This window comes from Heterodontus francisci, chromosome 2, assembly GCF_036365525.1.
Source record: "Heterodontus francisci isolate sHetFra1 chromosome 2, sHetFra1.hap1, whole genome shotgun sequence".
NCBI classification, from domain to species: Eukaryota; Metazoa; Chordata; class Chondrichthyes; order Heterodontiformes; family Heterodontidae; genus Heterodontus; species Heterodontus francisci.
Genome location: NC_090372.1, coordinates 149,903,609 through 149,921,079, shown reverse-complemented (window position 1 = coordinate 149,921,079; position 17,471 = coordinate 149,903,609). Strand labels below are relative to the sequence as shown.

Here is a 17,471-nt window from a genome sequence, read left to right as displayed (position 1 = left end):
GGCCTGGCTCCAGCGAAGTTCCTCGGCCTCCAGGACGGTCACCTCCACAGCTGCAGCTGCCAGCCTCTGATTGGCCGGCAGCTCTCAGAGGGTGGGACTTCTGACAACAGGGTCCTAGATCCTATGGAAGGCCAACCGCTGTCCACTTAAGTGCCTGATTGGCATTAAATTCGGTGGGCCTTCCGGAAAAGAGGCAACGCATGGATTCTCCGGATGTAGAGACCCCCGCTGCCTGGATAAAACCCCCCCCCCCCAGGAAGACAAACATAGATAGTTACAGAGAGAGATATTTTTTTGTTTGTTTTTCCATGAGAAAAACTACTCTAGATCAGCCAGTACTATTTAATATTCAGTTTAACTCAATGAGCTACTGCACTCCTCAGCCACTTTCATTATCCTTATAGCTTACTCCCCCTTAAACTTGGGATGATCCTTTGAGGAAAGTTTGTGGTTCTTCTCTGCATTCTTTCCAATATTTTCAGAGTAAAGCATTTTGCAGTTCTGACGAAAGATCATCAACCTGAAACGTTAACTCTGTTTCTCTCTCCACATATACTGCCAGACCTGCTGAGTATTTCTAGCATTTTCTGTTTTATTTCAGATTTCCAGCATTGCAATGTTTTGCTTTTGTACGCAGTATAAAAAAAAATCATTCAACTGAACTCAGGAAATTAAACTGAATGGGAGGTATGTCCCCCAATTTTCCGATTAATAACGGAGTCACCAAATTCTGTTGTTGAGCCTGAAAGTCAGGTTTTCTCACTTAAAAATTGAAGATAGTTCAGCAGTTCGCCCTAAAAATATTCTAAATAGTTTTCCATGAAAAAGAAATGTACAGTACTTGACTCCGTCTAGCAGAATTCGGAGCTGCCATCTGTGAAATTGACAAGAATGGAATCTGTCCAGTGGTTGTTGTGTAGATTGCAAATGCCAGCTCTTTAATTACCTGTTGATGGTTACCTACAGGGGGGCTGACAGATCCTCCACTGGCCCCCTGTAGCTGCCTATCAACAGGTAATTAAAAGTTTCGGTTTAACAATCTACACAAGTGGCTCTTTTATAGTTACCATTCTTGTCAATTTCACAGATGATAGCTCTGATTTCAGCTACACTGTGACTCAAGTACTGCACATATCATCAGATTGGAAAACTACATAGGGCTAGCCATTGAAATACTTGCAGGAATAAGAAGTAATCTGTCCCCATCTCGCAAAATCTCCTCTAGGCTTCTCCTCCCAAATTTAGTTTGTGTTTCAACAACTGATCCATTTCAAACTTACTGAATGTACTATCTTGACTCATAGGCTGAATTCTACTGAGAGATTCAGGATCCCGATGTCGGGGCAAAAAGTGGTTCCTGAGCCCACACTTGCTGGCAGCAGGATCAGCTTGGCCATTTTACCACAGGCGGTTTCTTAATTGACGGCCTGCAGGCCCGCTGTCCAATTAAGGAAGGTGGACAGGCTCTAGATGCTGCCGGACCAGAGGGCCTGCAGCTCTGAAGCCTCAGCAGCCCCACTGGGAGAGGTGGGTGATGCCTAACCAGCTTGGAGAGCTCCAGCCTCCGACAGTTAAATAAATAAAAACATTAGGGGCTGAGGGAAAACTGTCTGGGGAGATCTTTGGGACCACGGAGCTGCTTTCCCGTCCCAAGAGAGGGCAACCGATCCCCTCACAGCCCATTGCTGGGAAAATTCCCTGGCAGCAGGCCGGCATCAGGGAGCCATCCTGATGCGGCTCTCTCCAAATTCCGCCCCCCCCCCCCCATCTGTTGGTTTCTAGGTTTTGTATGGGGAGCAGCTATGATTGTGCAGTGAAGCTAATCTATTCAAACTCCCAATGAAATGTGTTTTCCAACGTTTTACTGAAATTAGGTTTAATTTGGTATCGTTTTTCTGACAAACACTGAGCACAGTGGGGTAGAAATTCAACTTGGGCAGTGCTGCAACATAGACAACATCTCATTAGCTGCTTATTAAATGCTTCATCCGATAGTCAGTTCCATTGAAGTCAATGAGTGAGGCAGATATGGAAGCAAGATGAATGGATAGAGTTATGATACAGATCTTATTGAATGGTGGAACAGGCTGGAGGCACTGAATGACCTACTCCTGTTCCTAAGTTCTGAGGTGTTACAGGCAGCTGATGCAATAGTGCCCAAGACAAATTTCTACTGCTTGTATTCCAAGTGTGGCCTGACCAATTCTTTTTAAAATCTTGGTAAAATTTCTGTCGATTTGCACTCTACTGTTCTACTTGTATATCCCAGGTTTTGACTAGCTATTATTAATTGCTGCACTACATTTTCTAGGCATAAAAAAGGGGTCAGTGCTTGGGCCATAGCTGTTCACACTCAATTTAAATGATTTGGATGTGGGGACCAAATGTAATATTTCAAATTTGCTGATGACACAAGACTAGGTGGGAATGTAAGTTGTGAGGAGAATGCAAGGAGCCTTCTTGGGGACTTGGACAGGCTAAGTGAATGAACAAGAACATAGCAGATAGAATATAATATGAAGAAGTGTGAAGTGTTCCACTTTGGTAGAAAAAACAAAGACAGATCATTTCCTAAATGATGAGACGTTGGGAAGTGTTGATGTCCAAAGGGACTTGGGTGTCCTTGTTCATGAGTCACTAAAAGCTAGCATGCGGGTGCAGCAAGCAAATAGGAAGGCAAATGGTACGTTGGCTTTCATCGCAAGGGGTTTTGAGTACAGAAGTAAAGAACATACGAACTAGGAGCTGAAGTAGGCCATTCGGCCACTCTAGTCTGCTCTGCCATTCAATAAGATCATGGTTGTGTCGAATTCCACACTCCCATCTACCCCTAATAACTTTTTATTCCCTTGCCTAACAAGAATCTATCTACCCCCACCTTAGAACGATTCAATGACGCTGCCTCCACCACCTTCTGAGGCAGAGAGTTCCAAAGTCACACAACCCTCAGAAAATATTTCTCATCGCTGTCCTAAAAAGGCAACCCCTAATTTTAAAACAGTGCCTCCTAGTTCTAGACTCCCCCACAAGAGGAAACATCCTTTCCACATCCACCTTATCAAGACAGTTCAGAATCTTATATACTTCAATCAAGTCTCCCCTCACTCTTGTAAACCTCCAGTGAAAACAAACCCAGTCTGTCCAACCTTTCCTCATAAGACAACTCGCTCATTCCAGGTATCAATCTCGTCAACCTCCTCTGAACCGCCTCCCTCTATGGCAAGTATATCTTTCCTTAAATAAGGAGACCAAAACCGCACACAGTATTCGAGATGTGGTCTCATCAATGCCCTGTATAACTAAAGCACAACATCCTTACTTTTATTTTCTATTCCTCTCATAAGGGATAGCATTCCATTAGCCTTCATTATTACTTGCTGTACCTGTATACTAACTTATTGTGACTCATGCACTAGAACACCTAGATCCCTCTACACCTTGGAGTTCTGCAGTCGTTCTCTGTTTAAGTAATACTTTTTTATATTCTTCCTGCCAAAGTGAAGAAGTAGTCTTTCTGCAATTGTATAGAGCCTTGGTGAGACCACACCTGGAGTATTGTGTACAGTTTTGGTCTCCTCATCTAAGGAAGGATATACTTGCCATAGAGGGAGTGCAACAGAGGTTCACCAGACTAATCCCTGGGATGGTGGGATTGTCTTATGAGGAGAGATTGAGGAAACCTGGCCTGTATTCTCTAGAGTTTCAAAGAATGAGAGGCAATTTCATTGAAACTTACAAATTTCTTACAGGGCGTGACAGGGTGGATGTAGATCGGATGTTTCCCCTGGCTGGTGCGACGAGAACCAGGGGACATAGTCTCAGAATAAGGGGTAGGCCATTTAAGACTGAGATGAGGAGGAATTTCTTCCCTCAGAGGGTGGCGAATCTGTGGAATTCTCTACCTCAGAGAGCTATGGAACTCAATCATTGAGCATGTTCAAGACAGAAATAGATAGATATCTGGATACTAATGACATCAAGGGATATGGCAATAGTGTGGAAAAGTGGGGTTGAGGTAGATGATCAGCCACGATCGAATGGAATGGCGGAGCAGGCTCGATGGGCTGAATGTTCTACTCCTGCTCCTTTGTTCTATGTTCCTACAAGTTTCTGAGTTCCTTTCTTAGTTTCAGTTTATTTAGTTCTATAGTATTCCATGCAGGAAAACTTGTGATTCACTTTTTTTCCACTAATAAACAAGCCCTTACAATTATCAGTGTTGAATTTGCTTTGCTGTTTGTATGCTCAACTAATCTAAAATTCTTCAACAATTTATCTGTATTTTCTATTGCTATTAGAAAAATTGGCATGCTTACATTTGATTTTAGCATCGAGGGTATTACTGTAGATTAGAAGCAATAGGGATTCGGTGCACTGACTCCTGTGAGATTCAGTTCATCTCTCATGCGTATTCTCTTTCTTATTCTTAATAAGATTTTACTCATTCTTCTGTTCTACCCAGAATTTAAGATTTTTAGTTTAAATAGCAGTTTCTCATGGAGCTTTGTCAAAAACTTTCAAAGTTGAAATAAACTGCATCATAAAGTGTTTCACCATATCTGTAAAATCTTCAAAGTCAGCAAAGGTTGTGAGGCAGTATTTTTTACAATATAAATCCATACAAGCTGTTTCCAGCTATCCCTTAGAATAGTTTCCATTAATTTATCTTTTATTGATGTTAAGGCAACTCACCTGTAATTGGCTAGGTCAGAATAGAATTCATTTTTTTTTTAAATGTAGTACTGTATTTTTTTGTTCCATTCCTACAAAAATTCAACAATGCCCAAAAGATCCTTTCATAGTGCTGGTTGGTGATCCACAAATTTCCCTTGCTTCGTCTTCAACCTCCTGGGAAATATGTTATTTGGCTAAGGGAATTTTCTTGTCTTAAGTCACTTTCATTTATCAAGTACCTCTTCCACTCTGATTTCAATATCCCTTAGGGTATTGGGGGTGCTATAATTTTATTCAATGCATTTTTGGTATGTGGGCACCACAGGCAAGACCAGCACTTATGACCCATCCAGTAGCCATTGAAAAGGTGGTGATGGGCCTTCTTTTTGAACTGCTGCAGTCTGTATGGTGAAGTTGATCCCACAATGGTGTTAGGTAGTGAGTGCCAGAATTTTGACCCAGCCATGTTGAAGGAATGGTGATACATATCTGAGTCAGGATCGTGTGCGACTTGAAGGGGAACTTGGAGGTGATGGCATTCTCCTGCACCTGTTATCTATGTCTTTCTAGGTGGAGGCTGTAGATTTGGGAGGTACTGCCAACGAAGCCTTGGCAAGTTGCTGTAGTGCACCCTATTCATAATGCACACTACAGCACACCAATGGTGCAGCAGTAGATGTTTAGGCTAGTGGAGGAAGTCTTAATCAAGCAAACTGCTTTGTCCTGGATAGTGCAGAGATGCTTAAGTATTGTTGCACCTACACCCTATCAAGTGAAGACTATTCTATCACACTCCTGACTTGTATCTTGTAGATGGTGGAGAGCTTGGGGAAGTCAAGAGCAATACTCAGTGATAGTAATGCCATTGAATGTCAAGGGGAACTGCTTAGGCTGTCTCAGGTTGGAAATGATCATTGGCTGGCACTTGTGAATGTAACTTTCCATTTATCAGCCCAATCCCTGATATTGCATTGTGCAATCAGCAAGCAGCCTCATTGTTGAGCTTATAATGAAGGGACAGTCATCCATCAAGCAGCTGAAGATCTTTGGGCCTGGGACACTGTCCTTAGGAACTCTTATAGCAACGTCCACATATTGAGTTGTTTGGTCTCAAACAACCACAAATATCTTCCAAATATGAGTCTAGCTACTGGAGAGTATTCTTCCTGATCCCAATGACTTCAGTTTTATTAGGGCATAATAGTGCCCCGGTCAAATGTTGCTTTGATGTCAAGGGAAGTCACTCTCACCTCACCTCTGGAATTCAGTTCTTGTGTCCACGTCTGGATCAAGGCTTTAATTTGGTCTGCATTCGAGTGATCTTGGCGGAACCCAAACTGAGCATTGGTGAGCAGGTTATTGGTGAGTAAACATCGCTTGATGGAATGAATAGTCAATAATGCTATCACTATGCTGATGGTTGGGAGTAGACAATAGAGCAGTAATTGGGTTTTTAAGAAATTTTTTTAACTTTTTTTACGCAGCAAGTGGTTATGATCTGGAATCCTGTACCTGAGATTGTGCTGGAGGTAGATTCAATCAGGGCTTTCAAAATGGAATTGGATAAGCATCTGAAGAGAAAAATTGAAGGGCAACAGGGAAAGGGTGGGGGAGTGGTATTAGCTGAGTTGCTCTTGTAGGAAGTTAGCACAGGCATGATGGGCCTCCTTCTGTGCTGTGACCATTCTATTTCCACATTGTTAGATAGATGCCAGTGTAATAGCTACACTGGAATAGCTTGGCTAGGGCCACAGCTAGTTATGAAGCACAGTTCTTCAGCTCTACAGCTGGGATGTTGTAGGGGCTCATAGCCTTTGCTCGGCCATTTCTTGATGTCACATGGAGTGAATTGAATTGGCTGAAGACTGGTATCTGCGATGGTGGAGTTCTCTGGTTGCGTGTTTGCTTGGCTTTGTCCATAGAATGCTGCTTTCATTGTTTAGCAAGTATGTAGTCCTATGTCACAGCTTCACCAGGTTGACAGCTCATTTTCACATACACTGCTTCAGGCTAAAGGCCGGCTCAGGTCTGCAAATGAAACCCGACCCAGCCTGAGTACTTTCATGTTTTCCCCCGTCCAACCTGACCATCAGTTAACCTACCTTCCGGTTTTCATTTTGTTGCTTATCTGCACAAGCTTAAAATAGCTAACAAAACTACCTTTCTAGTCCAAAAAGTTTATTAACAATGGAACCACTTACTGGAGGTGGTGATAGAGCGTGTCTGACCTGGCCCGACCCGACCCGAACCTGAATGCCGGTCCCGGAAGTACAACCCAACCCGACCCGACACATCATCGGGTCCGGATCGGGTGGCTGGTCTTTACTTCAGGCATGATCTTCTACACTCAATGAACCAGAGTGACTTGAGGGTGATGGAGGTCTGAGAGATATGCCAAGCCATGATGGTATAGATTACAGTTATAGATTCTGTTGCTACCGATGGCCCACAGCACCTCATGGATACCCAGTTTTGAGCTGATAGATCTGTTCTTAATCTATCCCACTTAGCATGGTGGTCATGCCACATGACATGATAGAGAATGTTCTTTGTGCAATAGAACTTGATCGCCACAAGGACTGTGCAGTGGTCACTCCTACCAACAATGTCATGGTCATACACATCTGCGACAGATAGATTGATGAGGATGATGTCAAGTAGGTTATTCACATGTTAGTTCTTTCATTATCTGCCACAAGCCTAATCTGGCAGCTATGTCCTTCGAGGATCAGCTAGCTCAGCCAATGGTGGTACGACTGAACTAATCATAGTGATGGACTTTGAAGTCTTCCAACCAGAGTACATTCTGTGCCCTTGCTGCCCTCAGAACTTCCTCCAAGTGGTGTTCAACATACAGGAGTACTGCACCTACGCTGAAACAGGATGGAAAGCATTTATCAGCAGGAAGTTTCTTTTCCCATGTTTGACCTGAAGGTATGAGATTCATGGGGTCCAGAGTCAGTGTTGAGGACTCCAAGAGTTATTCCCCTCCCCTGCAACTGTATATACCACCTCTAGTGATTTCTGCGAGTATGACTATGTCAGGCTATTAGAAATGTGAAAGGTTATAAGCAAGTAAAGCAGGGGTGGGGCAAGAGATAACAAAGGAGAAGGTGTAGATAGGACAAGGCCACAGAATAGCTGACCAGAAGGTCGTGGAGCAAAGGCAAACAATATGTTAATGGTGTGTTGAAAGACAAAGCATTAGTACAGATAGGGTGTTAACAGACTGAAAATTGAACAGCCGCAAGTACAAACATGAAAAAAAAGAGTGGGTAAGCAAACTGAACAAACTAAGCGGCCAGAGAGAACAGCGGGGGGGGAGCGGAGTGGCCAGAGAGAGCAGCGGGGTGGGGGGAGCGGAGCGGCCAGAGAGAGCAGCGAAGGGTGGGGGGGGGTGGGGGGGGGGGGGGGGGGGTGGGGGGGGAAGCAGAGCTTGGTGCATGCATGAATACCCATTGGCGTTGCATTGCTGTACACAAAGCACATACGCAGAGGCCGACTAGGCGCGTTGCCCGAAGATGCACACGTCACGCGATGACGTCATTGGCGCATGCACTAACCAGTCCTGGCAAGTCGGAACGCAGCGCACATGCAGAGAGCAGGAGCCCGTCTGCACATGTGCGCACCTTGGCGCAGCCTGGTGACGTCAGTGGCCGGCTGCATTGTCAGGAATCACTGTTTCTAATATTTGCCAGTTCTGAAGAAGGGTCACTGACCTGAAACGTTAACTCTGCTTCTCTCTCCACAGATGCTGCCAGACATGCTGAGTATTTCCAGCATTTCTGGTTTTTATTTCAGATTTCTAGCATCTGCATATTTTGCTTTTATGTCAGGCCTTTGCTTGATTCATCTGCGGAAGGTCTGTTTATCCAAATACCAGCACAGAATCTTTCGCACCCGAGAGTATATTAAGAAATATCAAAAGTTCACTCATTTAATTTCTTGTGACCAGATACATTACTTCTGTAGTGTGAAACAAAAGGTTCAATATCTATCAATACAACAACTATAAATATTTTACATACCAAATAAGCAAAAGTTCCAATTGTAAAATGATTTTAAAGTTTAATGAACTTTGAGTTTCTTAAATAATACTTTATTATCTTGTCTGATATTTCCCAGTTTTGTTTCTTTACATGTCTCCCTTTAAGGGCTCCTAGCATATTGTTTGTGGTAAGTTGGAATGTGCACTGTTCTATACACAGGTGTGTTAAATCACATAATGCATAGTGCATTGCAGTCCGCACTGTGGAAGCTGCGTGTGGTTTGAATGCTGTTTAAAGAGGCTCGCCTTGTGACGATGAGGTCCAGCTGGTGCCAACAACGTGATCTTGGGTGCCTCCAAGAAACCTGGTGACAGGGTTTATAGTGAAAGAACGAGCTGGTGATGCAGAGGTTATGATAGGTATACAACTCAAGCAGTCTCTGTCCATTCTCATTCATCCTTCCAATGACATAGTGCCCAAGGCAGGAGGGCTCTGAAATAATTAAGAGTGCTAAGCCTGCTATACTCTCAGCACTCTACGAACTGCTTTGCCTGTGCTGGAATGAGGGAACAGTACCACAGGACATGTGCGATGCCAATATCATCGCCCTCTATAAAAACAAAGGTGACCGCGGTGACTGCAACAACTACCATGGAATCTCCCTACTCAGCATAGTGGGGAAAGTCTTCGCTCGAGTCAGCTCCAGAAGCTGGCCGAGCGTGTCTACCGAGGCACAGTGTGGCTTTTGAGCAGAGAGATCGACTATTGACATGCTGTTCTCCCTTCATCGGCTACAGGAGAAATGCCGCGGACAACAGATGCCCCTCTACGTTGCTTTCATTGATCTCACCAAAGCCTTTGACCTCGTCAGCAGACGTGGTCTCTTCAGACTACTAGAAAAGATCGGATGTCCACCAAAGCTACTAAGTATCATCACCTCATTCCATGACAATTTGAAAGGCACAATTCAGCATAGCGGTGCCTCATCAGACCCCTTTCCTATCCTGAGTGGCGTGAAACAGGGCTGTGTTCTCGCACCTACACTGTTTGGGATTTTCTTCTCCCTGCTGCTCTCACATGCGTTCAAGTCTTCAGAAGAAGGAATTTTCCTCCATGCAAGATCAGGGGGCCGGTTGTTCAACCTTGCCCGTCTAAGAGCAAAGACCAAAGTACGGAAAGTCCTCATCAGGGAACTTCTCTTTGCTGACGATGCTGCATTAACATCTCCCACTGAAGAGTGTCTGCAGAGTCTCATCGACAGGTTTGCGGCTGCCTGCAACGAATTTGACCTAACCATCAGCCTCAAGAAAACGAACATCATGGGACAGGACGTCAGAAATGCTCCATCCATCAATATCGGCCACCACGCTCTGGAAGTGGTTCAAGAGTTTACCTACCTAGGCTCAACTATCACCAGTAACCTGTCTCTCGATGCAGAAATCAACAAGCGCATGGGAAAGGCTTCCTCTGCTATGTACAGACTGGCCAAGAGAGTGTGGGAAAATGGCGCACTGACACGGAACACAAAAGTCCACGTGTCCTCAGTACCTTGCTCTACGGCAGTGAGGCCTGGACAACGTATGTCAGCCAAGAGCGACGTCTCAATTCATTCCATCTTCGCTGCCTCCGGAGAATCCTTGGCATCAGGTGGCAGGACCGTATCTCCAACACAGAAGTCCTCGAGGCGGCCAACATCCCCAGCTTATACATCCTACTGAGTCAGCGGTGCTTGAGATGGCTTGGCCATGTGAGCCGTATGGAAGATGGCAGGATCCCCAAGGACACATTGTACAGCGAGCTCGTCACTGGTATCAGATTCCACCACCTGTGGAAGAGTCTGTCACTCTAGTATTGGCCTTTATAGCCACTCCAGGCGCTGCTCCACAAACCACCTCCAGGCACTAGGCACTTACCCATTGTCTCCTGAGACAAGGAGGCCGAAGAAGAAGATAGTGTATCATTTGCAGTACAGGTGTAGTAATGTTTAGCTTGGCCAGTTTATTTAAGAATACTGAATCTAATTACGTAAATCGATGCATGCTAAGGCAAGTTAGAGGTTGATTGCCATTTGTGAGGGAAGTTTGAAGATCCTTATAAAATCCCAGTTCCCAGTTGAAAGTATCCATCACGAAGTGATTGTCTCGTCTACTTTTACACTATGAAACGTGACCTCTGAGGTGTGGTGGATGAGTGCTTGATGCAAGACTTTTATATAAATAGATATGTTAATTTCATGTCTCTTCTCACAAAATGTGTTCTGTCTTTATGAGCTGACTAACTACTTTGCAGGTCTGAGAATACTTTATATTTATGGCAACCTTATTGACATGTGCATTTCGTTATCACAATCTGGGTACATTTTATAAGCCCAGTTTGCAACACAACGGGCCTTTAAGCAAACAACAGACCAGTTTTTTTCCCCCCTAGCCTTTACTTCTTGGGAAGGTTTTAGTGTGAAACAAGTGCATTAGGTGCAGAATGCATGGTTTTAGCACAAGTCGGTGTAACTTCTGCTTGGTTGATATTCCAGGCAATTTATAAAATGAATTGCATTTTATGTGTATTGAATACAGTAGTTTGCAATGTTGCGAAATTTACCAGGTAAAATTAGTTTTAACGCGTAAATTAACTTTTGAACACCTACAACTTTCGGATTAACCTCAATGGCCAGGCGTTGTTTAACGAGCTTAAATCCAATATAGGCAACAATGATGAAGGAAATACGATGTGAGAAAGGGTATATTTTATAATTTCATTTTTTATATTAAACTGCAACGAGGCATATAAATCAAGCCAATGCATGCCAGGTTTCCAATAGACGATTTCATTTTAGTGGATTGTAAATTGTACCGACTTGGATCTGTCCTTGGAACTCAAATTCCTCTCTCATTTCTACTGTAGGTGACGGGGCAAACACACACAACACGATACAAAAATTAAACAACTTTTACTGGACTTTTCAGCTGCACTCTCCCTTTAACAAAGATCATTTATCAGTAACTTAACAGCTTCATAAATTCAGCAAGTAGCCAATGAACGATCTCTGAGTATTCAAGGCTAATTTTAGAAGCTGGGCAGAGATAGACAATTTACTGCTATAAACAGAAATTATATAATGAACAAAACCGTGATAAAATTACGCAATGTTTCTAATAAGCTATTTAAAAACGATAATTAAAGCCATTAAACAGTCCAAATAAACGAAATCGCAATGATTTAAAATTCACGTGTTAAAGTAGGCTGCGTAATCAAAGAACGAATCCAAAAGACTTTCAAAAGTACAATGAGACACGTCTTCCAGATCCACATAAACAATTCTGATTACAGGTCCTTCCTTCCTTGTGTCCCATTTGAGCTCATTTGTAAAATTACCAATTCCCTCCTGTCTGATCAAGGTGTAAAGCAAGGCATGAATCGAGTTAGTGCTAATGCTACAAAACCTCGATTTGTATTTGTGTCTAAAAGACTAACTCTCGGACTCGGGAGTGAATTGTCCACATTCCGTTATAAAGAACCGAGCTGAATGTTTAATTTCAAAAACTTTAAACACTGGCAACATGAAGTCGCCACACATCAGTATCTGGAGGTGTTCCTGTTCAATGAAACGCTTTCACATTCATTGAAAGAAATTCAACTTGCATCGCCATCTAGACCAGCCGCGCAGGAAAGACATGGACAAACCCAAAAAGAACGACCGAGCTATTGAAACGTATCTTCAAATGCAAATGACACCATCCTGATCTACCACATAAACGAGACTCCGCAGATCACTAACTTCTCCAAACCCTAATCAGTGCTTCCTCTTTCAATTTCCCAACTCTAGCTCCATCCCTTCACCTTTCAAACTCTTCACATCGACAAAGGAGAAATAAAAAACTTACGTGTCCCATCAAAGCGCGTTGCTATGGTATCCAAGAAAGTGTTTTGTGGCGCTAATAATCCTTTCATAACAGGCATTTTTCCTGAGCGGTGTGAAATTCCCCATCAAACTTGCGCGGCTGTGTTGAGTGCACTGTGAGTGAGAGATAGACGGAGGAAAGGAGGGGGAGCGTGACTCCGGCTCATTGAAAGCGCCTTCCTCTCACAGCGAGAGAGACAGAAGAGAGCTGAGGTTAAAGAGGGGAGGGGGGGAAGAGAGCAGCGCCTTCCAGTCACACACACGGTGGAGAAAACAAGCAGCACCTTCCAGTCACAAAGAGAAAGAACTGCAAACGGGGAAGAGCAGAAAGACGGGAAGAAGTAGAGAAAGGGAATGCGGAAAGGAGGGAGAGTGAGAAGGGGGAATGTCATAAACAGCTGAGCCAGAGGAGAGGGAGCTTGAAAAAAATACATGCCATCTTAAAGTCCAGTTCAGATCTGGCACTGACAGAATAAACACTTGCCCAGACCTAGCAAGAGAAAGTAATATGATTATTGTGCCTTATTATGCTTGATGTTCTCCGTTCTAAGAAGGCCCTTCACGGACTATTATACCAACAGTCATCCCCATTACCTAAACTTGCCGTTGATTATGCCTACTCGAAAGTGCATGCAACAGACCCCTAGTAATTGCTAACAGCAAGAAACCTAACGTATTGGAGAATTACTGATAACTAATTTACTGAGTCCGTTTCTCGAGCACTGCAAAATGACTGGAGCGAAAGTTGATTCTCGTGTTGCAGCGTTGGAGACAGCCCCTTGTTAGTGGCGACATAACAGCTTTCGAGGAGCAAGTCCCTCCTTAATAATCCTGTAAATTTGACCAAAGGATAAACGGAGGCAAATATGTTCACCAGCTCTAGTGTTTGAGGAAAATGGAGGGAAAATAAATTGTTTATTTTGTAGATTATAAATTGTGACCTCATCTTCATGTAGTAAACAGGTAAAATACTTTCAGACGGATGGTTGACATGATGTAAAAGAATGGTTTTAAACTTGGCCATTTGTTCCAAAAATATTTAGTAGATTAATTCCTTGGGGAATGGAGAACACAAAAATATCAATATGTCAAACTTATTGACCTACTCTAATATCATGCTTAATCTGAGGTGGCTGGAGCAATCTTTTTTAATCGTTTATGGGATGTGGGCGTTGCTGGCTAGGCCAGCATTTATTGCCCATCCCTAATTGGCGTTAAGAAGGTGGTGGTGAGCTACCTTCTTTAACCATTGCAGTCCTTGGGATGTTTCTTAGACTTTGTAGTGGTTTGATACAACTGAGTGGCTTACTAGGCCATTTCAGAGGGCATATAAGAGTCAGGCACATTGCTGTGAGTCTGGAGTCACATGTAGGCCAGACCAGGTAAGGACAGCAGATTTCCTTCCCTAAAGGATATTAATGAACAGATGGGGTTTTATGACAATCGACAATGATTTCATGGACACCATTAGGCCAGCTTTTAATTCCAGATTTTTATTAATTGAATTCAAATTTCACCATCTGCTGTGATGGGATTCAAACCCATGTCCCCAGAACATTTGCCTGAGCCTCTGGATTACTAGTCCAGTGATATTACCACTATGCCATCGCCTACCCCAATCTTGAATTTGAAAAATGCCTAACAGGAGAGGGCTAATTTCAGCGAATTGAGCAGCGATCTGGTCCAGGTAAATTGGGGTCAAAGACTGGCGAGCAGAGATGTAATGGAGCAATGGGCATCCTTTAAAGAGAACATAGTTTGAGTACAGTGTAGGTATGGTTCTACAAGGGGGAAAAGGTACGGCAACCAAAGCCAGAGTTCTGTGGATGATGAAGGAGTTAGACAGTAGGACGAAGCAGAAAAAGGGGGTGAAATAGGGGACAGATATCAGCTTGACAATACAAGGGCAAATCAGGCTGAATGTACAAAGTACAGAGAAGTAAAAAAGGAAATAAAGGGGCAAACAGACAGTACGAGAATAGTTTGGCAGCTAACATAAAAGGGATATTAACAGTAAAAGGATTGAGAGGAGCTGTAGAGCCAATTAAGGACCAAAATGGAGAACTATTGGTGGAGGCAGAAAAATAAAAAAAAACTTGCATTTATAATGTGCTTTTTATGTCCACAGGATGACTCAGCCAATGAAGTACTTTTGAAGTGTAGTCACTGTTGTAATGTAGGAAATGTGGCAGCCAATTTGCACACAGCAAACTCGCACAAACAGCACTGTGATAATGACCAGATAATCTACTGGTGATTGAGGGATAAATATAGGCCAGGACGCCAGGGATAACTACCCTGCTCTTTTTTCAAAGTAATGCCCGGGGATCATTTACATCCACCTGAGCAGGCAAATGAGCATCAGATACTGAAGCAGTCCGTGTAGAAATGCAGCAAGACCTGGACAATATCCAGGCTTGGGCTGATAAGTGGCAAGTAACATTCGTGCCACACAAGTGCCAGGCAATGACCATCTCCAACAAGAGAGAATCTAACCAGCTCCTCTTGGCATTCAATGGCATTATAATTGCTGAATTCCCCCACTATCAACATCCTGGGGGTTACTATTGACCAGAAACTGACCTGCAGTAGCCATATGAATACCGTGGCGACAAGAACAGGTCAGAAGCTAGGAATCCTGCAGTGAGTAACTCACGTCCTGACTCCCCAAAGCCTGTCCACCATCTACAAGGCACAAGTCAGGAGTGTGATGGAATACTCTCCACTTGCCTGGATGGGTGCAGCTCCAACAACACTCAAGAAGCTTGGCAACATATAGGACAAAGCAGCCCGCTTGATTGGCACCCCATTGACAAACCCATGCAGAGTGACAGCAGTGTGTACCATCTATAAGATGCACTGCAACAACCCTCCAAGGCTCCTTAGACAGCACCTTCCAAACCCGCGACCTCTACCACCTAGAAGGACAAGGACAGCAGATGCATGGGAACACCACCACCTACAAGTTCCCCTCCAAGCCACACTCCATCCTGACTTGGAACTATATCGCCGTTCCTTCACTGTCACTGGGTCAAAATCCCTTCCTTACTGCATTCTGGGTGTACCTACCCCACATGGACTGCAGCGGTTCAAGAAGGTAGCTCACCACCACCTTCTCAAGAGCAATTAGGGCGGCACAGTGGCGCAGTGGTTCGCACCGCAGCCTCACAGCTCCAGCGACCCGGGTTCAATTCTGGGTACTGCCTGTGTGGAGTTTGCAAGTTCTCCCTGTGTCTGCGTGGGTTTCCTCCGGGTGCTCCGACAGCCAAAAGACTTGCGAGTTGATAGGTAAATTGGCCACTATAAATTGCCCCTAGTATAGGTAGGTGGTAGGGTAATATAGGGACAGGTGGGGATGTGGTAGGAATATGGGATTAGTGTAGGATTAGTATAAATGGGTGGTTAATGGTCGGCACAAACTCGGTGGGCCGAAGGGCCTGTTTCAGTGCTGTATCTCTAAATCTAAAATCTAAATCTAAAAAAAATCGAAATTAGGGATGGGCAATAAATGCTGGCCTAGCCAGTGACAACCACATCCCTTGAAAGAATGAAAAAAATCACTCTCACATTCACTCTCAAGAGAAGATAGATAGAGGTAAGGGATAAGAATTCAAAGTGTGATAGGTGTTTGTGGTTTATGGTAAACCTGTGGGACAGTCTTTTTTAAAGATGCAGGCCTGGGTTGTTGTAGTCTTGACTTGTTGATGTCTTGTAGACTTCTGGTCGTTAAGATTTCAGATTGAAGGTGGCGGTCGCTTTCAACTCTCTGATGTAGCAAATTGAAATGTGGAATTAGCAGCAGGGTTCCTTCCTTGCCTGCGTGGGCTTCTTTCCACAGCCACTGGCTGTATGGCTTCTGTGAGGTGGTTGTGGTCTCTCCCCTCTCTCTCTCGAAAGCTACCTTTTAAAGTAAAAATCTCTCACATTAGCCTCTGTTAGGAGATGTGTGGCCCCCTTCCCCATTGTGAAAGGTGTGAAACTGGTAAGTGTTGATGTTCAGAGAGATTCGGGAGTACTCATACAAGGAACGCACAAAGTTAACATGCAGGTGCAGCAGACTATTAGGAAGGCAAATGCCATGTGGTCTTTATTGCAAGGAGATTGGAGTACAGGAATAAAGAAGTCTTACTAAAATTGTACAGGGCTTTGGTGAGACCGCACCTGGAATACTGTATGCAGTTTTGGTCTCCAGATTTAAGAAAGGATATACTTACACTGGAGGTGGTGCGGCGAAGATTTACTAAATTGGTCCCTGGGATGAGGGGATTGTCCTATGATGAGAGGCTGTGTAAATTGGGCCTATATTCTCTGGAGTTTAGAAGAATGAGAGGGAATCTAATTGAGGCATACAAGATTCTGAAAGGGCTTGATAGGGTAGACACTGAGAGATTGTTCCCACTGGTCAGGGAATCTAGAACATGGGGGCACAGTCTCAAGATAAAGGGCCAATCATTCAGGACTGAGATGAGGAGAAATTACTTCACTCAAAGGGTTGTGAATCTTTGGAATTCTCTACCCCAGAGGGTTGTGGATGCTCCATCATTCCTTTAAGGCTGGGATAGATAAATTTTTGGTCTCTCAGGGAATCAAAGGATATGGGGAGTGGGCAGGAAAGTGGAATTGGAACTCAAGATCTGCCATGATCGTATTGAATGGCAGAACAGGCTCAATGGGCCATATGCTCTACTTCTGCTCCTATTTCCTGTGTTCTTGTAGTGACCACACAATAGACCAAGATGTGGCGACTTCACACTTTTTGTTTCAGAAGAACCAATTCACTTCAGGGATGTCTCTTGATGGTTTCAGAATAGGTACAATTGACACCTCTTAGCCTGGAATGTATCCTTTTGTCCTTAACAGACAGTGAGACAATTTTAATATACAGGCCAAATCAGCCGAACTTCGGCAGC

At 43.9% G+C, this 17,471-nt stretch overlaps 1 protein-coding gene across 1 annotated transcript in view; it reads right to left on the bottom strand.

Moving 5' to 3' along the window:
* The window catches only part of kcnh8 (potassium voltage-gated channel, subfamily H (eag-related), member 8), a 533,200-nt gene extending 520,580 nt beyond the window's left edge, over window positions 1–12,620 (bottom strand). The window contains exon 1 of the mRNA XM_068011912.1: window positions 12,545–12,620. Within this exon, the coding sequence (XP_067868013.1) occupies window positions 12,545–12,620 (76 nt within the window). The remainder of the gene's footprint in view (window positions 1–12,544) is intronic.
* Between the last annotated feature and the right edge of the window lie 4,851 nt (window positions 12,621–17,471).